General features: G+C 43.4%; 1 protein-coding gene across 2 annotated transcripts in view; it reads left to right on the forward strand.

Moving 5' to 3' along the window:
• The window catches only part of LOC137892747 (adenylate cyclase type 1-like), a 44,598-nt gene extending 21,672 nt beyond the window's left edge, over positions 1–22,926 (forward strand). Inside the window, exons 5-20 of one of the 2 annotated variants that reach the window (XM_068738107.1) lie at positions 5,788–5,915; positions 9,951–10,109; positions 12,088–12,229; positions 13,456–13,611; positions 16,623–16,820; positions 16,939–17,036; positions 17,160–17,244; positions 17,770–17,859; positions 18,152–18,414; positions 19,165–19,291; positions 19,744–19,905; positions 19,993–20,139; positions 20,230–20,328; positions 20,438–20,552; positions 20,655–20,779; positions 21,098–22,926. In XM_068738107.1, the coding sequence (XP_068594208.1) occupies positions 5,788–5,915; positions 9,951–10,109; positions 12,088–12,229; positions 13,456–13,611; positions 16,623–16,820; positions 16,939–17,036; positions 17,160–17,244; positions 17,770–17,859; positions 18,152–18,414; positions 19,165–19,291; positions 19,744–19,905; positions 19,993–20,139; positions 20,230–20,328; positions 20,438–20,552; positions 20,655–20,779; positions 21,098–21,508 (2,505 nt within the window). In that variant the 3' untranslated portion in view covers positions 21,509–22,926. The remainder of the gene's footprint in view (positions 1–5,787; positions 5,916–9,950; positions 10,110–12,087; positions 12,230–13,455; positions 13,612–16,622; positions 16,821–16,938; positions 17,037–17,159; positions 17,245–17,769; positions 17,860–18,151; positions 18,415–19,164; positions 19,292–19,743; positions 19,906–19,992; positions 20,140–20,229; positions 20,329–20,437; positions 20,553–20,654; positions 20,780–21,097) is intronic. The other variant, XM_068738108.1, reaches the window with a different exon arrangement.
• Positions 22,927–23,696: the final 770 nt, after the last annotated feature.

Consider the following 23,696-nt stretch of genomic DNA (forward strand, 5'->3'; position numbering starts at 1 on the left):
CAAGGTGTTTCTGGAAAACCATCCGGAACCTCAGGAGGGGGAAACGGGGAAACATCCAAGCTGTATACAGTAAGGATGGGACTCTGTTGACTTCAACTGAGGGGGTAATCGGGCGGTGGAAGGAGCACTTTGAGGAACTCCTGAATCTGACTAATATGCCCTCTATTGTAGAGGCAGAGCTGAAGGCTGATGGGAGAGCATCATCAATTTCCCTGGTGGAAGTCAAACAACTTGATGAGATCTGTCCAGAAATGCTGAAGGCACTGGGTGTGGAGGGGCTGTCTTGGATGACACGTCTCTTCAACATTGTGTGGAGGTCTGGGACGGTGCCTAGGGAGTGGCAGACCGGGGTGGTGGTTCCCCTGTTCAAAAAGGGGGACCAGAGGGTGTGTGCCAATTACTGCGGTATCACACTACTCAGCCTCCCTGGTAAAGTCTACTCCAAGGTGCTGGAAAGGAGGGTTCGGCCGATAGTCAAACCTCGGATTGAAGAGGAACAATGCGGATTCCGTCCTGGCCGTGGAACAATGGACCAGCTCTTCACTCTCGCAAGGATCCTGGAGGGGGCTTGGGAATACGCCCATCCGGTCTACATGTGTTTTGTGGACCTGGAGAAGGCGTATGACCAGGTCCCCCGGGAGATACCGTGGGAGGTGCTGCAGGAGTATGGGGTGAGGGGGCCACTTCTGGGGGCCATCCAATTCCTGTACGCCCAAAGCGAGAGCTGTGTCCGGGTCCTCGGCAGTAAGTCGGACTCGTTTCCTGTGAGGGTTGGCCTCCGCCAGGGCTGCGCTTTGTCACCAATCCTGTTTGTGGTATTCATGGACAGGATATTGTGGCGTAGTCGTGGGGAGGAGTGTTTACAGTTCGGTGGGCTGAGGATTGCATCGCTGCTGTTTGCAGATGATGTGGTCCTGATGTCTTCATCGGGCTGTGACTTCCAGCACTCACTGGATCGGTTCGCAGCCAAGTGTGAAGCGGTTGGGATGAGGATCAGCACCTCTAAATCTGAGGCCATGGTTCTCAGCAGGAAACCGGTGGATTGCCCACTCCGGGTAGGGAATGAGTCCTTACCCCAAGTGAAGGTGTTCAAGTACCTCAGGGTCTTGTTCGCGAGTGAGGGAACAATGGAACGTGAGATTGGCCGGAGAATCGGAGCAGCTGGGGCGGTATTGCAGTCGCTCTACCGCACCGTTGTGATGAAAAGAGAGCTGAGCCGCAAGGCAAAGCTCTCTATCTATCGGGCAATCTTCGTTCCTACCCTCACCTATGGTCATGTGGACTGGGTCATGACCGAAAGAATTAGATCGCGGGTACAAGTGGACAAAATGGGTTTCCTCAGGAGGGTGGCTGGCATCTCCCTTAGAGATAGGGTGAGAAGTTCGGTCATCTGTGAGGGACTCGGAGTAGAGCCGCTGCTCCTTTGCGTGGAAAGGAGCCAGTTGAGGTGGTTTGGGCATCTGGTAAGGATGCCACCTGGGCGCCTCCCTAGGGAGGTGTTCCAGGCACGACCAGCTGGGAGGAGACCCTGAGGGAGGCCCAGGACCAGGTGGAGGGACTATATCTCCAAACTGGCCTGGGAGCGCCTCGGGATCCCCCAGTCAGAGCTGGCTGATGTGGCCCGGGAAAGGGAAGTTTGGGGTCCCCTGCTGGAGCTGTTGCCCCCGCGACCCGATCCCGGATAAGCGGTTGAAGATGAGAGATGAGATATTTTTAATTTAGGTGAAAATAGCTAGTTATTTTTATTACAGTTCCTAAGCATAGCTCATCTAAATGCTGATTTCCTGGAAAGGCAGTCCAGAGCAATACTATAATTACAGTACTCACAGCAAGTGTTCTTGAGGTGTTTATAACCTCAAGAAACCTGTTTTTAATATTGTGACAGTTTTTCATATTGTGACAGAGAAAAGCTGATTGACAAAAGATTGACAGAAACCATAAAACCGGCAGATTATTTAATGAAATTAATTAAGCTTCACAAATTCCTTTTACCATTTACTTTGATATAGGCTTAATAATCTCATAATGCATGTTAAAACCCAAATATATTTTTTTAATCTTTAATCATCCAAGAAAATAGTGCTCCTCGTTTCCATTTCCAATCAAACGTTCAGAAAAAGCAGTGCCATCTTTGTAAATAAAACACTGTTGGAGCGCCAAACATTTGTTGTTTGTTGTATCCGTCATATCTGTGAAGTAAATCTATATTAATATGTTTGCCTAACGGATCTCCAGCACCCGCTCGTTCCAACCCACCAGTTTGTGGTGGGTGGAAGAAGTGTTGATATATTATTCATTTGTTGCTGCACATAAATTATTGCTTATCAATTCAAATCAATAAAAAGGATCTGGGTGACAAAAAGAGAAATATCCAGTCAGTGCTTGCGTGTAGGCAGAGATGGAAAGAAGTCAGCGGAGCCGAGGAAATGTTGAGAGAACTTCTGTATGCACTCTAAAGATTTTGCAATGGATCACTGTCTGCCTTTATTGATGAAATTACATTAAATAATTCAAGCCAAGGTAGATTGGAAAATGTTTGTTGACTATGTATTGGCCTCATATAAAACAAATAGAATAGTGTGATTGCTTGTAGTAATTAAGAAATGTATTTCAACCGTGTGCCAACAACAATTGGCAAAGGGCAGATTCAGTCAGCTGCAAACACACCTTCCGTTTCCCTGTCTCCGCATCCCTTTTTGTCTCCCTCTTTTTGTCTCCACGTCATTTTTTGTCTCCCTCTTTTTGTCTCTGTGTCCTTTTTTCTCCTCTTTTGTCTCCCTCTCTTTTTTCTGTGCGTACTGAAGTGCTTTCTAGTTTCCATCTCTGAAAGCATATGCGTGCGCTGTATGTAAGGGTGCCTTGTAAAAAAACAACACTGCACTTTTGATGCTGCTGCTGCTCGTGCTCGCAATATATTCCGACCTCACTGAAAACATAAATTATCCAAAGCGGTCATCTTAAAAATGTATTTTGGCTTCCTTTTCTAATCGAAATTGTGAGTAGGTGTCTAAGTCTACCTGTCCCTAATACACACAGTGGCCGTCTTGACCATCCGGATTGCCCACAATGCCTCAGTCACATGACGGTGGTAATCCTTCTTGGGACTGAATCAGCCCCTAAGCCCTCGCAGTGCAGATTAGCACAGGAAAAGTACAGAGTAGGAGACTCTGTAAGTACCAGGGCTTTCCCCCTGCTTCCTGTAGCTTCAACTATGCCTCACTATAGCGCCATCTGTTACTGCTCCACCTTGGCCTCAGTCACCCCGAAGAGACCTCATTGGCTCGGTTACAGTTAAAAAAGGTTTTATTGTCAAATACAAATGAGAAAGAACCAGATCAAGATCCAGTTCACAAAATCTCAAACTTAAAGTCGATACACGCTTTGTCTTTTTCGACCTATGGAGTGAAGATATTTTGCTGTTCATTTTTAGCACTGAGCTCATTCCATTTACCATACAGGTTTGACATTTTTGCATTTTATGAAATGATAAAATAAGATAACACTTTGTTGATCCCCAAGAAACAGTCTCTTTTTGGTCTCTCCATTCCATCTATTCTTGTGAATGCAGATTCTCAGTAACGCCTGGAGGCGTTTCTGAGAATTTGGCACAAATGTCAAATTGACCTCTAGAATTTGGTGGTCAAAGGTCAAAAGTGGTGGTCACTGTGATAGACAGACCTTGGACAGACACCTGCGACGTGACTGATCGGCAGAGGCATACAACCGCGTGGCGGTAACTTTCGAGTTTTGAACCCTCATTTGAGATCAATAATTATTTCAATTTGTGATTCAACATTCGGGACAATATTTCAACCGAAAAGGTTTTTCACAGAGAGCTGCTCAACAGTCAACGCGCTTCTCTCTGTGTTGCCTCATTTCACTGCTACTGAGGGTTTTGAACACAAACAGCACATGTGCCTCCATGCCACTGAGCACTCAGACAGGCATGACCACAGCATGTAAAGCTGCACGAGGCGAATAGTTGCCTCTAGCAAGCCCTTGCTTGTCTCTCTTTTCTGAAAACTCACATGGCTCGCATGTTAAAAATAGAGCGTCCGTCTTGTCTTGTGCCCACCGATGTGCATAATTATGAGGCTTTGTGCTCTTTACATGCATGGCCAGTGATCCCATTACCTCCATGGAAACAATAAAGGGTTATGAGAAGGCGTCCTCTGTAACCCGGTCTCCCTGGTAAAATCTCTGTCTGTTGCTCATATCCTCTAATAATGGGTTGTGTTGGTAAGCCGCCTTTTCATGCCACTGCTTATTGTCCCTAAAGAGAGAGAGAGAGTGACTCACCTTATTCCCTAAAGTGAGACCGATCCTTTGATTTAGCGCTGCATTGTGGGAACCACTTTCGTGTTGGTGGGACTTCAAGGTCTCGAGAGTTTGCATGCTGTACAAATATCAGTCCACGTGGAGATCCACTGCATCGTCATGTTCTGTATGCTGTCTAACTGTTGTTGAATAACTGTCTTATTTGACTTTTTTTAATTTAATTGACTGCCTCTGTCTTCCTGATTGTGTGCCTGTATTTATTAATTTCTCCCTCACATGACGTCTCTGGGTTGGGTACTGTATATCTGTTGCCTTCAACTGTCTCTGTGATTGGTCATTGTTGCCAGTGGCATATCTTTGTGCTGTCAAACATCCTTGGTGGCATAAAACACAATCAATCCAAGAGTGTTGGCTATTTCTGTCAACAGTTCATCCATTAAGCCCCACTTCCTAGCCAGACTGATTTTCTGACTTTCTCATGTTTTTTAAGCTATAAACTAAATGGTACCAATGTACTGTGATGGAACACAGTGCTGGAGTTAATATTGACATTTCTTACCAAACTGTTTCTAATAAGCCCTAATCTCGCAAGGCCAATACTGAGATGGAGTCGACCGTTTGGGACTAATCTACGTCACGAAACAAAACGCCCTCTCCCCACAGAAACCGTTGTTTCCCCTTTTTCCATAACCACTGTGTAGCAATACAATCACTGCACAGCAATAGCATGTTCTCTCCTTTCTGTGTACGGAAAATCAAGCATCATCACATTACAACATCTGGTTAAACTGCGTTAATGACCAATTATCTCGCGAGAGCAATGTGCTGTCCTACGCTGTGACGAGAGTGTTGATGAAGCAGTTGTTACCACCATGTTTTTCTGCTAACGTTACACAGGTTAGAGAAAGGGAGTGGAACAGCGGGCTGTTGGCTCCCCTCCGCTAGGAGACTAGAGCCGGGAGGAGAGCAGACGGCCACTCGGGGTCCGTCTCCGAAACTGCCACCTGCGCTCCTCCCGGCATAGAAGTCTCCCAGTCGTGAGTAGTGAGGGGGAGGAACTGCGGATTGTAATTAGAAATTGACTAATTTGTGGTCTGTTCTGATCCTGGCCAAGAAATAGCACAACACATAACCCCACCGTGTAATCACAAAATGTTTACACTTTGTGTGTGATGAGGTAATGAATAACTCCATAAATTCATTCGACCTTGGAACTTCCAGCAATGGATAGCTTGAAGCTACATGGATCAGTTAAATGGATAAACTATAATTAAATGTCAGAATATTTAAACTGAAACACTGCTGCTCTCGGACACCAATGTTGCAACTTTGATTAAACTGAAAGAGCGATGCCCTTTGGTGCTTTTTATAGTTTTAACCACTCACTGAGCTGACCATGAGGATGCTTGTTTAGGATGAAATGTAGAGGTAAAGATGATGTTGTTTCTGATTGGCTAATCCTTATTTGGGGGAAGACATGGAATCACAATGTCTTTTTGTAATCGCCAGGAGAACCACTGTCGGAGGATTAAGATCCTGGGAGATTGTTACTACTGTGTGTCTGGACTGACCCAACCCAAGGCCGACCATGCCCACTGCTGTGTAGAGATGGGTCTGGACATGATTGACACCATAACGTGAGTGTTCACATTTTTTGTCTTTTATCTAAGTATCATTCCACTTAGTGTACAGGAATGAAATCATTATCTGTCCTTTCGCTTTCTAAAGAGGCGCGGGTGAAGCCAAAGAAATCTTTCCTTTAATCGATATTCTATTCTAAACACGCTGTTTAACTGAGTCCATGTTTAGAGATTTCCTTCGAGTAGAGTAAACTGCAGCCTGATTGGCCATGTGTGCTGTGAGTGAATTCTAACACTGAACATCTGAGTGAGCACAACTACAGTTGGCTGGGAGAGGAAAAAAAAAAAGAGGGCTTTCATGTGCTATACAAATAAACTTGCCTTGCCTTTCATAGAGGGAGAAAATCAGCTATATTATTGAGCTTGTTGTCCTCGCATACCCTGCGTAAGGCCAAAGGAAAGTGAGAGATTGAGATGCAGTGGAAGATTAAATCAGAAACTGTCATGACTTGACTGGAAGCCTGTTAATTAAGATTCAACTTTTTTCCTCAACACTGATTAAACAGAAATGCTCGACCTAGCAGTCTTTTTTGTTCTTTAGTCTATTTCTGTATGTTAGAGCAAAGTAAAGCATTTTGAGCAATGTTTGTTCCCTGTCTGCTTCCTGACAGATCGCCACATCTATTTACAAAGAAGAGTTTTATATTATTCGCCTGTGTCTGACCTCAATCATTATACATAATGTTTGAATTAATAGCAAAAATTAAATCGACAATGTTGTTTGAATTAACTCTGATAATTGATTTCCTTTAAGGTTTGTCCATAAACAAAGATGCAATGATAACAGTAACGGTCCTACCCACGATGGATCACCTGTAAAACATGTTGATCGACGACTGCTCGAGGACCATTCAATATTATGTCTCAATGTTTCAGCATGTGAAAGACATTATTTGTCGAGTTTGCGTCTATAGAGTTTAGTTTGACGGACATATGTTATTAGTATATGTATAAGTACAGTGCTTGTGTACAATAATATATTGTTCAAAGGTGGAAAGAGTACTAGAGTATTGTACTCAAGAAAAATTACTCTTACTTGAGGGAAATTTACCCAATTAAAAGTATTTAAAAACTTCTGGAAAAAGTAGGTAAGTTAATGTTATTGTGTTACGTTTTAAAGGGGGGGGGGGGGGGGGGTCTTAGATACTAATGTTAAATCAAAAAGTAGGCTACAAAATAGACTGCAATAATTGTCAATTTATAGCCTACACAAGTTATAGCTACAAGACCTTGTATGGCCAAACTAACAGACACACATATATATACAGTGGGTACGGAAAGTATTCAGACCCCTTTAAATTTTTCACTCTTTGTTTCATTGCAGCCATTTGCTAAAATCGAAAAAGTTCATTTTATTTCTCATTAATGACATAATTCAGCACCCCATCTTGACAGAAAAAAACAGAAATGTAGAAATTTTTGCAAATTTATTCAAAAAGAAAAACTGAAATATCACATGGTCATAAGTATTCAGACCCTTTGCTCAGTATTGAGTAGAAGCACCCTTTTGAGCTAGTACAGCCATGAGTCCTCTTGGGAATGATGCAACAAGTTTTTCACACCTGGATTTGGGGATCCTCTGCCATTCTTCCTTGCAGATCCTCTCCAGTTCCGTCAGGTTGGATGGTGAATGTTGGTGGACAGCCATTTTCAGGTCTCTCCAGAGATGCTCAATTGGGTTTAGGTCAGGGCTCTGGCTGGGCCAGTCAAGAATGGTCACAGAGTTGTTCCGAAGCCACTCCTTTGTTATTTTAGCTGTGTGCTTAGGGTCATTGTCTTGTTGGAAGGTGAACCTTCGGCCCAGTCTGAGGTCCTGAGCACTCTGGAAGAGGTTTTCTTCCAGGATATCTCTGTACTTGGCGGCATTCATCTTTCCTTCAATTGCAACCAGTCGTCCTGTCCCTGCAGCTGAAAAACACCCCCATAGCATGATGCTGCCACCACCATGTTTCCCTGTTGGGATTGTATTGGGCAGGTGATGAGCAGTGCCTGGTTTTCTCCACACATACCGCTTAGAATTAATGCCAAAAAGTTCAATCTTCGTCTCATCAGACCAGAGAATCTTATTTCTCATAGTCTGGGAGTCCTTCATGTGTTTTTTGGCAAACTCTATGCGGGCTTTCATATGTCTTGCACTGAGGAGAGGCTTCCGTCGGGCCACTCTGCCATAAAGCCCCGACTGGTGGAGGGCTGCAGTGATAGTTGACTTTGTGGAACTTTCTCCTATCTCCCTACTGCATCTCTGGAGCTCAGCCACAGTGATCTTTGGGTTCTTCTTTACCTCTCTCACCAAGTCTCTTCTCCCACGATTGCTCAGTTTGGCTGGACGGCCAGGTCTAGGAAGAGTTCTGGTCATCCCAAACTTCTTCTATTTAAGGATAATGGAGGCCACTGTGCTCTTAGGATAGGAACCTTGAGTGCTGCAGAAATTCTTTTGTAACCTTGGCCAGATCTGTGCCTTGCCACAATCCTTTCTCTGAGCTCCTTGGGCAGTTCCTTCGACCTCATGATTCTCATTTGCTCTGACATGCACTGTGAGCTGTAAGGTCTTATATAGACAGGTGTGTGCCTTTCCTAATCAAGTCCAGTCAGTTTATTTAAACACAGCTGGACTCCAATGAAGGAGTAGAACCATCTCAAGGAGGATCAGAAGAAATGGACAGCATGTGAGTTAAATATGATTGTCACAGCAAAGGGTCTGAATACTTATGACCATGTGATATTTCAGTTTTTCTTTTTGAATAAATTTGCAAAAATTTCTACATTTCTGTTTTTTTCTGTCAAGATGGGGTGCTGAGTGTACATTAATGAGAAATAAAATGAACTTTTTCGATTTTAGCAAATGGCTGCAATGAAACAAAGAGTGAAAATAAAATTTAAAGGGGTCTGAATACTTTCCGTACCCACTGTGTATATATATATATATATATATATATATATATATATATATACATACAACCACACCAGTGTAGCAATCTGTTAGTTCCGTGTACAGGGATATGTATTGTCCATTTAATGTGTCGCTCGCATAGACTGTAATAACTCAGCACGACTTCTTTTTACGTTAAAAAAATCTGTCTGACACATCGCGTAGTGCGCTCATAAGCAACGTTGTTGCAGCCAGAATGTGGTTGTTGAGGTTTTAATTTAGTTAGTGTTACAATGTTCATCAGTGTGTTGTTGTACTCACCTGTCGGAACAGCACAGTGAAGTCCTCCACAGTTCAGGTTCAACTTTTCTGCTTATTCATTCTCGAAGCATGATATAAACCGTCTATTTGGCCTCTACGTCCCAGTATAACCAGTCCTCTCACTCTCTCTGGTTTCACTGCACTCTTCAAATTCAAAAAGTGAATGAGGCTCTGCAGTCACACTGTCGCAAACAGCAGAAAGTCGTCACTGAAGCTAAAGGTTCCTCGGTGAACACAGAAGTCACAGCTGGAGGATGTTAGCATTTAGCATCGCATGATAACCAGACTTAGGGTGCCCCTACTGTTCAGGTCACGAACGTCGTCGGTGTGTCACTTAGCCTGCTCGCAGGATGATTCTTTAACTCACGCATTAATTAAGATATATGTTACAATTTTTTAACCTGCTAACTATGCAACATGCCAATTATATTCACAACCTGAAGTGCCCCCGGCGTCCCGTAAACTCGGCGGCACGTGAACGCAATTAATTTGAACAGTATCATCTCCGTGTCACCTCTCTCCTGCGGTCACAGACACACCTGCAGCTTCTTTGCTGCTGCAGCTGCTGATTCATCTCCTTTACTTCTGTTCCATTTTAACAGCTGCAACTTGAAATGTAGCTAATAATTGTTATAAATAGCAGTAATGGTAAAATTACCGTTTTTTGTGTGTACTTTGTTACAGTAACAATAGTAAATGTAATTCCTTACTTCCACCCCTGGAATTGTTCATGTCACTTTGTGTTATTTTTATAGATCTTCTGCACTGCCCATTTTTTTTAATGCTATTTATAGATATAAATGCAACCTCACCCCAACATTCCATGTGTTCTGTCCCCGCAGGTCAGTAGCAGAGGCCACAGAGGTCAACCTCAACATGCGTGTGGGCTTGCACACGGGTCGGGTGCTGTGTGGAGTGCTTGGCCTCAGGAAATGGCAATATGATGTGTGGTCCAATGATGTGACCCTAGCCAATGTAATGGAGGCTGGAGGACTACCTGGGTCAGTACTGGGCATTTAGAATGAAGACCAGCCTCAACAGCAATGGACACCGCACATGCACACTAATTACAGTTTAAACCAGAAGTTTACATACACTGCAAAAAGACACATAACTAATTTTTTTCTCACTGTCTGAAGCTAAATCAGACTAAACCTCTTCTGTTTCAGGTCAGTTAGGATTACCAAAATTATTTATTTTTGCTAAATGCCACAATAATGAGAGAGAGAATATTTTAGAGAATTTTTTATTACTTTCTTCAAGGTCAAAAGTTTACATACATTTCCTTAGTATTTAGTAGCATTGCCTTTGAACTGCATGACTTGGGTCAAACGTTTTGGGTATCCTTCCACAAGCTTCTTACAGTACTCTGCTGGAATTCTGGCCCATTCCTCCTGACAGAACTGGTGTAACTGAGTCAGGTTTGTTGGCCGCCTCGCTCGCACACGCCTTTTCAGATCTGCCCACAAATTTTTGATGGGATTCAGGTCAGGGCTTTGTGATGGCCACTCCAAGACATTGACTTTGTTGTCCTCAAGCCACTTTTTAACTATTTTGGCAGTATGCTTAGGGTCATTGTCCATTTGGAAGACCCATTTGCGCCCAAGTTTTAGCTTCCTGGCTGATGTCCTGAGACGTTGCCTTAATATTTCCAGGTAATGTTCTTTCTTCATGATGCCGTCTATTTTATGAAGAGCTCCAGTTCCTGCTGCAGCAAAACAGCCCCACAACATGATGCTGCCACCTCCATGCTTCACAGTTGGGATGGTGTTTTCAGGTTTACAAGCTTCCCCCTTTTTCCTCCAAATGTAACGGTGGTCATTATGGCCAAACAGCTCCACTTTAGTTTCATCAGACCACAGGACATGTCTCCAGAAGTTAAGGTCTTTGTCTTGGTGTCTTTTTGCAAACTGTAATCTGGCTTTTTTATGTTTCTTTAGGAGTAATGGCTTCCTTCTTGCTGAGTAGCCTTTCAGCCCATGTCGGTGCAGGACTCGTTTTACTGTGGATAATGACACTTTCTTACCAGCTTCAGCCATCATCTTCACAAGGGATTTAGCTTTTGTTCTGGGGTTGATTTGCACATGTCGGACCAAAACACGTTCATCTCTGGGACACAGAGCCCGTCTCCTTCCTGAGCGGTGTGATGGCTGGACATTCCCATGATGTTTATACTTGCGTATAATTGTTTGCACAGATGAACGTGGCACCTTCAAGCATCTGGAAATTGCACCCAAGGATGAACCAGACTTGTGGAGCTCCACGATTCTCTCCCTGATTTCTTGGCTGATTTCTTTTGACTTTCCCATGATTTCAAACAAGGAAGCAGAGTGTTTGAGGTGTGGCCTTAAAATACATCCCCAGGTGTGCCTTCAATTAACTCACATGTTGTCAGTTAACCTATCAGGAGCTTCAAAAGCCATGACATCATCATCTGGGCTTGCCCACGTTGTTTAAAGACATAGTACTTTTGGTGTATGTAAACTTTTGACCTCAAAGAAAGTAATATAAAATGCTCTAAGAAATTCTCTTTCTCATTATTGTGACATTCAGCAAAAGTTAAATAATTTTGGTAATCCTAACGGACCTGAAACAGAAGAGGTTTAGTCTGATTTAACTTCAGACAGTGAGAAAAAAAGTGTTATGTGTCTTTTTGCACAGTGTATGTAAACTTCTGGTTTCAACTGTATGTGATCTAGAATTGACACATGAAATCATATTGTAAAGCGAGCTGTGACTATTTCCATTATTGTCCTATATATATACATATACATTAATATTATTTTTTTTAACCACAAGTCTTAATGCTAGTGTTTTTGAAATACTGATAATTATTTTAAGATTTAGCCATAAAAAAAACAACCTTTTTGCAGCATTTTCTCCTGTAACACTCTTCTACAGATGACCTGCTTTGGAACTGTTCGTGCCTATGAGGTTGCTTGTGTATTACCCTGTCCCGTCTCCGCATGTGTTCCACAGGAAAGTCCACATCACCAGATCTACGCTGGAGTGCCTAAACGGAGATTATGAGGTGGAGCCTGGAAACGGTCACGAAAGGAACGCCTTCCTCCAAAAACATGAAATTGAAACCTTCTTTATAGTGCCATCTCACCGACGGAAGGTATCGCACTGTAATTCTGTGCTGCTGAATGTGTATTTAGCTTCTTTTTAGCAGAGTAAAATGATCACGATGAAAGCATCAGTTGTTTCTTGAGATGACACTTCCTATAAGACGTCGGCCTTAGTTGAACCTTTTATTTCACAGACAGCGTGGACACACGTATGCTAATCAGTATTAACAGACTTATGTGGTAAGTCCGAGTAGGCTAGGTCAAAAAAGCAGACTTATCTCGACCTGTCTTCACCTCTATGCCAATATGTACAGTCAAACCTTCAAATAGAAATAGGCCTATCGTGTTGACTGAACCGTCCAGCGTCATACGATGGAGCTCTCACACCCTTATTGTTGAGCTGATCTCACCTCCAGCCTGTACTGGATTGGACTGGGGCCATAAAGCTCGTGGCATCTATCATCTCAAGTCTGCACAGTCTTGCAAACTTACAGTTATACATATTAGTGTGTGTGTGTCAGTGCTGACACATAAACATGCACATCTCCCAACAGATGTGCCAGAAGCAGCTGGAGAGGGAATTTCAGTCTTGGTTTCATATTACTCTACTCTCTCTCTACTTCTCCTCTCCTCTCTTGCAGCAGGTTATCTTACGCGATGTACCGCTTGCACGTAGGTTACATGGGGCCTTGTATGAACCCGTAACACCCCAGTTGCGTGCATTTTTCTTCGATATGTGGGACACTTCGCTAATCCTCTTAATAGAGCTGATGGTTCGACTTCATCAAAGGCATGGCTCAGAGAAAGACGTTACCCTGACTAAGCTGTGTTGGATAGGCTGCTACTCACTCTCTGCTATTGTGCCTTTATTTGCTCCTGCTCAGGGAAAACGCCTTCGACGTTGTGTATCGAGCCAAACGAATATGTCTTACTGCAAATGACATCTCCTCAAACGCTTTAACTTGTGCTTAATTTTGATCAATCTTTCTAAAAATAGTTTTATGAAAGAGAAATGAGGGCAGCAAAGTCCTAAAACTATTAAAACCACCTTTGGGATTGACCTTATCTGAACCAGTTTCTAGTGAAATTCCTGAGCCTGATAATAATGATTAAGTGTGTGTGCATGAACATGTGTGCACGTGCATGCTGTCCAATGCCTGTGCATGATTTATAGACCCTTACATAATATATATATATATATATATATATATATATATATATATAACTTTGGGGTATCATGACTAAATCCTTGTTCCCGTTTCTTATCTGGTGACAGATATTCCCAGGATTGATTCTTTCGGATATAAAGCCCGCCAAAAAGATGAAGTTCAAAACTGTGTGCTACTTACTAGTGCAGCTTATGCACTGCAGGAAGATGTTCAAGGCTGAGATTCCCTTCTCCAATGTCATGAACTGCGAGGACGGTGATAAGGTATAAACTCTCAGTGTCTGTGTTGACGTTTCTGTGTTTGTTCGTGCTGTGACTTACATAAATGGAGACAAAGAGATGTACAAGTCTGAATGTCTAGAGTTTTCTGCAATAGTTCAAAAATATATTTGGTAAACGCTTGTTTGACTTACCTGGATTTTCTAAATGCCCTTAAATGTGGGCCTGATCTCTTTATTTACACCACAACCTGAATCTTTGTTGTCTTTTTCCTGGTATTGTCTAAGCATTGGTGATGAAAACTACTTTAGCAACAACACTTTCTGTAGAACTGCACATCAATTAAGAGGCATTTAAAACTTTTCTTCTTCATATTAAAATGTTTAATTTAATATATATACCTGGGTGTCTTGCAAAAAAACTATGATGTTTCAATAATGTGCTTAACACTAGGAGATGGCTGTTCCACACTGTACATTTGTATGGGCTTAAAACATGAGCTTAAGCTCCACAGGACATTATTTCAACAAAACAGAGCTGTGGATCATCCAAGGGGCAAACATTTGAGGAACTACAGCGCATGTTCGTGGATTCCTTCACAATTTACTGGCTTTCTTAATTTGAACTCTTGGATGTAGAGTAGATATTATTAGCATGTGCAAGAGACGCACACATCTACAACGCTGTCATACAAATGTTCTTTGTCACCTCATTGAACATTGTATAGGGCAGTCTTGCAGTGATGTTCGTAGCACAGCCAGTTCCTTCTATCCATCGTCTACGGATCTTTGCTGCAGACTTTAGACTCAAAAATGTATCGTTAACCATTTTGAGTTAGCTGCATATTTTGGGGCGGTTGGACAGAAAGCGAGCGGTTCACCTTGTGCTTTAGGAAGTTGCGGTGGTCACATTTTATAGATACTTATAGATAAGTGATTAAACAAGAAAACAAATGTCAGATTAATTGATTATTAGAATAATTGCCAGGTACGGCCCTTCTCTGAATGGTCTCTCTTAGATGTGACATGGAAATCATGACACCCAATATGTCACTGAATTGATGATGAATGAGCAAGTTAATTGATTCCTGGGAATTAAAAATGCTTCACAAACTCGCTCTAGCAGCTGTACATCTTAGTTAGTAAATAAATATGAGACTGTCACAGAATGTATGCTTTATGTTAAGAAGCTAGGGAATGATGGTAAGTGATGCTCCAATCAAGACCTTAGCATGTCGCTCCTGCCATAGATCAACATACCATGACACCCCCCCCCCCCCCCCCCCCCCCCCCCCCCCCCCACACACACACACACACACACACACACACACACACACACGCAACGCACACACACACACACACACATAAACTGTCAGTCATACTGGCAATCTGGCCAAATGTCAAAGAGCTTACTTGACCTTTTGTGCCTTAACAGAAATCCAGTGGCCTGGCAGCTATGTAATTCTTGCGCCAGCTGTTATAATCCAGATTTTCAGGTGTGTGTGTGTGTGTGTGTGTGTGTTGGGTATATATTTTTTCACATTTTGGGGACTAAACACAGGTCACACCATCATGAATGAGGACTTGCCTCTCCAAAAAAAGTTTCCATTAGTACAATTGTTTGTTTTGGGGTTAAGACTAAGATAAGGGTCAGTGAGGTATGTTACAGTTGTGGTTAAGGTCAGGACAAACATCCAGGGAAGTCATTTATGTCAAAACAAGTATAGCAGTGCAGATTTGTGTTTTAATCATTTTCTATGAAAGTTTGACTAAGCATCATCTTCCTGCTTTTCTAATGTTGCCCTCAGTGGCTGCATGCAGTAAACCTTAACCTCAAACTACATGTCGCCTCTTAGATCTGCATTACTGATAATGACAACACTGTTGCACTGTAGATAGAAGGCATATTAGTGTAAAATGAAAGACAAATGGAAAAGTGGTGTCAGGTTAAGTCATACATGCACCCACTACTGAAAGCTAATTTCATATTCAGACCACAGACACTTGAATTGTGTGAAAAGATATATGCATTCAAGGCACGAAGGGGAGCAATACGGATGAATAGGATTTTTGGTGCAGCAGACATGGCTGCATGATGTGTCCTGTGCTACATTGAGCGCAATATGGAATATAAGGAGAAGTCGGCATCTATGCTGCTGCCTCGTGAATAACAAAACGAGAGCATGAGGGAATCACAGAGAACTAAGGGATGGAAACAGGGAGATAAAGGAAGAAAAAAAGACTAGCTGGGGGGAGGGAAGAATGAACAGAGACAGGGAATGATGTAAGTAAGGAAAGGATGAAGCAGCAATGTGAAGAAGGAAGTAAGCATGAATAGACAAAACCATGGATGACAAGCAGGAAGAAGGGTAGAATAGATCAAAACAGAGAAGGGAAGGCTAGCTAAGGAGGAAGTAAGGAAGAATATACTGAGGCAGGGAAGGATAGAAGACTGCACGGAGCAGGAAAGGAAGGAAGGAAGAATATACAGAAGCGCAGAGAAAAGGACAGAAAGAAAAGGAGGAAAACAAGGAAGTGTCAGGTTATGAACTCATGAACACTCAGGTGATCCTTGCTCACCCTTTGCTCCCCTACTGTTCCACCGAGCCACACAATTCATTCACCATGCTCACTTACATGTACACACACACACACACACACACACACACACACACACACACACACACACACACACACACACACACACACACACACACACACACACACTCACAAACATCCACTCTGCCATGTTAACTCTCTGGCTCTGCTCCAATGCCCAATGTTTTGCAAAGCAGCTCCCTTTGGCTGCTGAAGACACTCAGCCACAGCGGGGTGCATTCAGTAATGAAGTTAAGTGTGAAGGCAATGTCCTAATTTGAAATTATAATCAGCTGCCCGTGTTTATTGTTGACTCCTTTTTTCACCCTTGTTCCTTATATGATAATGCTCCAGTAGTGAGAATACAGGGTGCTGCATTGCAGCCTATTTATCACACTGTTGTTTTTCAAGTTCTACATTTTCAGTTGAAGACTTCTTTTTTTGTATCATCTCCACCAGCGGAGGGCCATGCGGACGGCTCCACAGAAGCTGAGGAACCGTCCCAACGCAAACCAGGCTAATGTGATCCAGAGCAGCCCCAGGACCCGGGTCAACCGCTACATCGGCCGCCTGATCGAGGCCCGTCAGACCGAATCGGACACGGCGGACCTCAACTTCGTCACGCTCATGTACAAGTGCTCGGAGCGCGAGCAGAGGGTAAGGAGCACTTCAGACACTGCAGTTACACACAAACAAAACTTATGCTTGTTGTGCATTCAAGCCTCCGAATGATATTTTGTCACCCACTCTCTATCTGGTCTCTGGCATCACGTAGTACCACCAGCTTCCCGATGAGCACTTCATCAGCGCAGTGGTCCTCTCTCTGATCCTAGCTGCCTTGTTTGGCCTTGTCTATCTTCTCATCATACCACAGTACGTACAACAGAATCTGTCGCCGTCTCTTCTCTCTATTGCGTTCCCTCTCTCCATTTACCTATGTATCTTTTTAACTAACCCCAAGCCATCTTCTTCTCTCCTTTTCTTTTATCCACTCAGGGGCACAGTGGTACTTGTCCTTCTCGTCTTCTGCATCTGTTTCCTAGTCGCTTGTATCATGTACCTGCATATCACTAGAGTACAGGTAAACGCGCCCTTCTTGTCTTCCTTTCTTCAGGCACCTTTTACTCACACCTAAAGAACAGAGCTGTCTGTTTCCTCGTTTAAATTTTTCTCTGCTGTATCTCTTCTTTTTTTCGCTGACTAAAGAGAAACATGTCAATGTGTTTCACATAGGCCCGTAATAACGATTCAGTATTCATTGGCTTCGAGATTACTTTCTAAGCCCCTGTGCTGTGTTTAAACTAGTCTGTTCATTTCAGTTTTTGTTGAGGTTGATGGTCGTCCTCAAAGCTCCTGACCGCGTCAGTTTGAAAGTTGTCTTTATTTTTTTACACTTTCAAGTTCTCCCTCTCTTTCTTTCTTCGCCTTTCTTTCGATACTATTCTCACAGCTGCTAACGCACTTTGTCCCATTGTAGTCTTGCCGTATATTAACATATATAGTGTCATATATGTAGGCCTCGCAATATAAATATTAAAGATGTATCATGTCATTCACAATTCCTCATGGTGTTTTCACCTAACTTGTCTTTGTTGTTGTCTCGCAGTGTTTCCCAGGGTGCCTGACCATTCAGATTCGCACTGCTCTCTGTATTCTCATAGTGCTCTTAATCTACGCTGTGGCCCAGGCCTGTGTGGTAAGTGGGAAAGGCAAATGGTAAAAAATCATCCAGTCATCCACCAAAAATCACCCACCATACCGGGCAACCAGTAAGAAAAAATGTTGCCAAGTCTTGGACTGTAATTGTAGTTTCTCTTTGGTTTAAAAGAAAAAAGGGAGTGCTTGCATGCTAGACTGCACCTATGAGATGATTTAATGTAACAGATTGTATAAATATTGGAACATTTGTGCTTGACATGATGGTAAAGTAAATTAGGAAACCAAAAAAGCTATCATGATTACCTACCATATGTATCTGTCTCGGTCAGGTGGGCTGCATGCCCTGGTTGTGGGGTAGTGCCAATGCCAACAGCTCCATCGTCATCATCGATGTGGACAGCGGCGCCAACCACACCATGGAGGAGCTGCCTTGTGACGGCGCCCGCTACGCCTTTCTGTCCTGTGTGGTGGGCACGCTCACCCTAGCACTTTTCCTGCGGGTCTCCTGGCTGCCAAAGATGGTGCTGATGCTCCTTCTGGGGGTGCTGTATGTCACCGTGTTGGAGCTCAGCGGCTTTCGCAAGTCTGCAGGGTGAGGGGGTTCACGGCACGACATGACATGACCGCAAACATCAGGCATGCACAATCACGCACAACACCGCTTTTTTAAAAATATCGGTCGGTTCCCGGAATCACACGAGGCAACGATTGGCTGTGAACGTCAAGCAACGCTTTTTCTGTGCTTGATCCGCAGAAGGGACGGTTAACCATGAATTTGGAGGAGCATTTACATATATGTTCTGAGATGTATGCGCGTGGAGGAGTCTTTTGCTTGTCTGCAGCCCACACACTCTTACATTTTCCACCCTTTGAAGCAGCACATCTACTCATTAGTTCCAAATCAGAAGCCTGAAAGGACAATGTGGGCTGGATGATGGGAGCGCGTTAGCTGTTTCCCATCACCTCCCCACTCCCCCAGTACCAAAGGGAGCTCGGCCAATTCTATTGGAGCACAGATCATAACTGTGTCCTTGAAAAGTGATCATGTAGAATTTGATAAGGCTATTGAGATAAAGATCTCTTTTGAAAAAAGCTAATTTTATATATATAAAACATAATTTGTATGGTTCAAAGTTTCAAGCACATTTAATCGCTTTCATTTATACCTTTTAATTAATTTAAGATTTTGATTTAAAGTAAAACAAATAAAATAAAAAATATTTTTTATTTATGTAAAAAAACGTTTTGTTCCCGACGCTGTGGGGGTCCATTCAACCCTCATGTGCAGTTTTCTGTGTGGTCCAGTCCGGTGCTGACTTGTGCATTGGTCTCTCTTCCACAGTGGGGGGTCCTTCCACGTCCGGGGCTATGAGCCCATCCTGTCTCTGTTGCTCTTTGTCAGCGCCCTGGCCCTCCACTCCCGGCAACTTGACCTCAAACTACGCTTGGACTTCCTTTGGGCTGTGCAGGTCAGGAAGTGTGTGCATCAGTGTGTCCAGTGTGTCATAATATATATAGTTTGTGTGCTGTAAAAATGCTGCCATTTCAACCTTGATATATGTAAACTATCAGGGTATGAAGGTATGGAGGGTTTTGTATTTATAGGCCGCCAGCTGTCTGTTCTTTGGCAAACATGAGGGTAAGACGCCTGTTTTCGTTTGGCGCCAGGAGGGTGTTTTGCAAAGTGGGACTGCAAAAGCTGAATTTGAAGCTATCTAATCATTTAACTAGCAGCATTAGTCATGTAATGTACCCAAGTCCGTCCAACTATGAGCCACACAGTCCATGTTGTAAGGTTTGTTACTGACCCCATGTGGTGAAAATGTGGGACAAGCTACAATCCTCACGGCTGTATCTGTATATTTGTGTGTGTGTGTTTGTGTGTGTTTGTTTTTGTGTATGTGTTACATTTTGCTGTCAGGCGGAGGAGGATAGAGATGGCATGGAGAAAGTCAAGCTGGACAACAGGAGGATTCTCTTCAATCTTCTGCCCGCACACGTGGCTCAGCACTTCCTGTTGTCGAACCCCAGGAATATGGTGAGCCTCGCTAATAGACAGGCAGACAGACAAACAGACCAACAGGTAGATAAACAGACAGAAAATACCAATCAGAAGACACCAAAGGATGCGCTTGACACAGTTACACTGTATTCCTTCGTTCTGCATTAGGATCTCTACTATCAGTCCTACGCACAAGTCGGTGTCCTGTTCGCCTCCATCCCGAACTTCAACGATTTCTACATCGAGCTGGATGGCAACAACATGGGAGTGGAGTGCCTGAGACTACTGAACGAGATCATCGCGGACTTTGACGAGGTGGGATGCATTTTTTTTTTATTATTATTTTTTTTAACACAAACCTGCGTGGGATTTTAACGGTGGATTTTGTGCTTATTTGAATTGCAGCTCATGGATAAAGAGTGCTACAAAGACATAGAGAAAATCAAAACCATTGGCAGTACATACATGGCAGCCGTGGGCCTTGTCCCCACCATTGGTACCAAGGTGACGTGTCGTTTTGTGTGTAAATGGGCGTAGTGCACCGTAACGAAGACAATAGGTGGGATCGTTTTGTGCATAGACACTAACCACTCCATGTACATCTCCTCTTCAGGCCAAGAAGTCTGTCTACGACCATCTGAGCACGATAGCAGACTACGCCATAGAGATGTTTGACGTTTTGGATGAAATCAACTACCAGTCGTACAACGAGTTTGTGTTGAGAGTGGGTATGTCTACCCTTGTATGAAGCCGTCGGCACGATCGCAAAGTAAATCACAATCGGAAATCTCGGCAATGTTTTGTTTACCATGTTCTTATGTGTTGCGCAGGTATCAATGTGGGTCCAGTGGTTGCAGGGGTGATTGGGGCACGGCGACCTCAGTATGACATCTGGGGGAACACGGTCAATGTGGCCAGCAGGATGGACAGCACCGGAGTACCGGGAAAGATACAGGTATCCAACGCACCTCAGATTACAATATTTATCTAAAAGTAATCAAATAATATAAGGGTTTGCTTTCCACGCAATGCTAATAGGGAAACCTGGACAAAAAACATCAAAACTACAGAAATGAATACATCATACAAACACAAAACTAATAAAAAACAATGCATGCTATATGTCAAAGTAGACCATCATGAACCAGGACTTTAAAGACAAGTAAATAACAATACATAAATATTTTAGTATCCCGTTTTATTCTGTTTCATTTGATTGAACTTGGCTGAAACACAACAGTGTTTTCCTACAGTGGTTTCTGTATGTTTCCAGGTGACCGAAGACGTCTACCGCCTGCTGAACACCAACTACGACCTGGTGTGCCGTGGCAAAGTCAGTGTCAAGGGTAAAGGCGAGATGCTGACCTACTTCCTGGAGGGCAAGGTTCAGTGCGTGGGCACCGTTACCACTTCTTCGGTCGTGCGCTCCGCCAGCCTGGCGCGCCGGATCCACTCCTGCGGCAAGACCAGCGTCCCGACCAACCTGGGCAGCGTCTCCTCCGCCGCCAGCCTGAACGCCCACGCCAGCATGGGCAGCAACATTCAGGTGAACGCCGGCAACAGCCAAGCGACGTGCCTGCCCTCCACCTGCGTGCCCGCCGTGGGCGAGGAGGACGAGGAGGACATTGAGGTGACGGAGATCCAGATTGAGGCCGCCGCAGCTGTTGCAGATGTTGCGGTGTAGGAAGAAAGACAAACTTCACTGCGGAAAAGGAAAGGAAAAAGCCTGGTGGGAGGCCTAGAGAAGACAGGGCTGTCCAGGTGTTTCCTACAAATCCTGAGCTACTGGCACAGCCCAGAATATGCTCATTCAGGGTGTGAACTTCCGGGGAGAAATGATATGGTGATACGGGACAATCATACTCACTCGGGGGGATTTTTTAAAAAACTTCTTGCCACTCTTGGGAGGCAAGAATGCCCAGAATCTCAATTCCTCTGTTTAACATCTCTAATACTAGATGATTAGATTTGTGGCACTCCCGGGTTCCCTTTCAGATCCAGGTATAATGTGCATCTTTGTTTTTTATATCGTGCATAATCCGTGTACAGGGGATATGTGCATTGATATCCAGACAAAGACTGATCACGCTATTGCTTTTGCACTGTCTCTCCGATTATGCCAAGGATACATTGCATTATTTACCACGTAAACCGGTGTTGTTCGTTTTTTTGGCGTGCGTAAGCATGCACGTGCGCGTGTACTTGTGAGCGTGTGTATGCATGCGTGGTTAACTCTGAATTGTAAACGAAACAGCACAAAATACTTCTTTCTTTTATACTCCGAGCTCACTGGATAAAATAGGCTTTTTTGAGTCATATTTACAGTTGATAGCGCATGACTTTTTTTAAAGAGTTGACTCAGCCATAGTAACGGCACTCCTGTTGAAAGAAAACCAAAGTATTGAGCTTTCCATAGATCTTTAGTTTCGCTGCTCATATCGCCTCAACATATATGTAACAACACACAAGAGAGACGGTTGAAAAATATTTGGCATTTGGGGCTCTTTCAGATGTCATGGGAGGACTTTAACTGGAAGTTAAGTTAATGCGCAGACATATATGTAGATATCCAGGAAGGAATTCATACACACAAAGAGAGCACATACAATAAGCACACAACTTCTGCAAATGCACGACCTAGTCCTTTAGCATAAACCTTTCAAATGCTCCGTGCACATCACCAAACTTTTGGTGCAGTGTCTGGCTGCTGTTCTCTCCGAGGCATGCGTCGCCCTATACTCCAGCTTTTTTTTCTCTTGCTATATCAAAGCCACATTTTGAGTTTTCCTCAAAAGAAATATATAAATATAAGCTTTAGCACGTCTCTCAGATACAGTCTCAGAAAAGTGAGGCCCTTTCGAATATCTTTGTAGCCTCTTTATCAGCGTTGGACTTTCACTCGATCCGCAAACGTGTAAATACATGATGTTTCAAGTTTTTTGCCTTACTCAATAAGCTTACAGTGATTGCAACCTGCCTTTTTAGATATATTCACTTTGATATGCAGATCATACTTTTTGTAAATAGCCAAAAGCTGTAAACTATGTTGTATCTTGTACAGTGTAAAGTTGGGTTATTGAATATTTTGTAATAAAGACAATATTGGTGTATAAAATAATCAAACGAGTACGGCTGTGAATGTCAATGAAAGTCGGGCCGCCAAAGATATGAAGCGAATATGTGTAAGGGATTGTGGTTGAGGGAGGAAATGAAGATCTTTTAGTTGATTTTTCAAGCTATATGCGGATTCAATCTATTTACATTTTGTCCCCCCCCTCCCCAAACCTCAAACGCTCATTGGGCAACAAATATAACTTTTTACAGGCAGTCTTCCCTAGTTAGTTGCAGTCTTTAAAACTTAATTTCTCACACCTTAGTTTATGGCTCTAAGAATAACAGCTGTCACTCTACACGGCAGAATGCAGCACACAATGGTTTATTATGCCAAACGGTGGACTCCCACAACCCACAGCCAGATGAGTGTCACCATGTCACAAACACTGAGCGGGGGGGGGCAAAACTGTTTTCCCAGCGTTGACGTAGAATTTGTCTCGGGTTCACACAGTGTAACAGTTAAGTCAACACACGCCTGGCTTGCTCAAACAATTCCAGTACAGTAGCGTTTGAATTGTACCGTTGATGTATTCTGAAGGAGTTCTTGCTCCCTGACTCCAAGCTGAAGTTGACATTAAGCAATGAAGGGAATCTAAGGTGAATGATGGTTCACAAATAACACTGCCACTTGTGTCATCGGGGCTAAAAGGGGTCAAGAGGAGCAAATGAGGTTGAGACATTCGTCAATAACAGAATTTCAACAACCATGAAAACAGTAAAACTTTTCTGACACTGCTTCATTTTATAAATATGCAATT

Source organism: Cebidichthys violaceus, unplaced genomic scaffold, assembly GCF_023349555.1.
Source record: "Cebidichthys violaceus isolate CVI_PGR_0920_01 unplaced genomic scaffold, fCebVio1.0.p SCAF_8, whole genome shotgun sequence".
Taxonomy (NCBI): Eukaryota; Metazoa; Chordata; class Actinopteri; order Perciformes; family Stichaeidae; genus Cebidichthys; species Cebidichthys violaceus.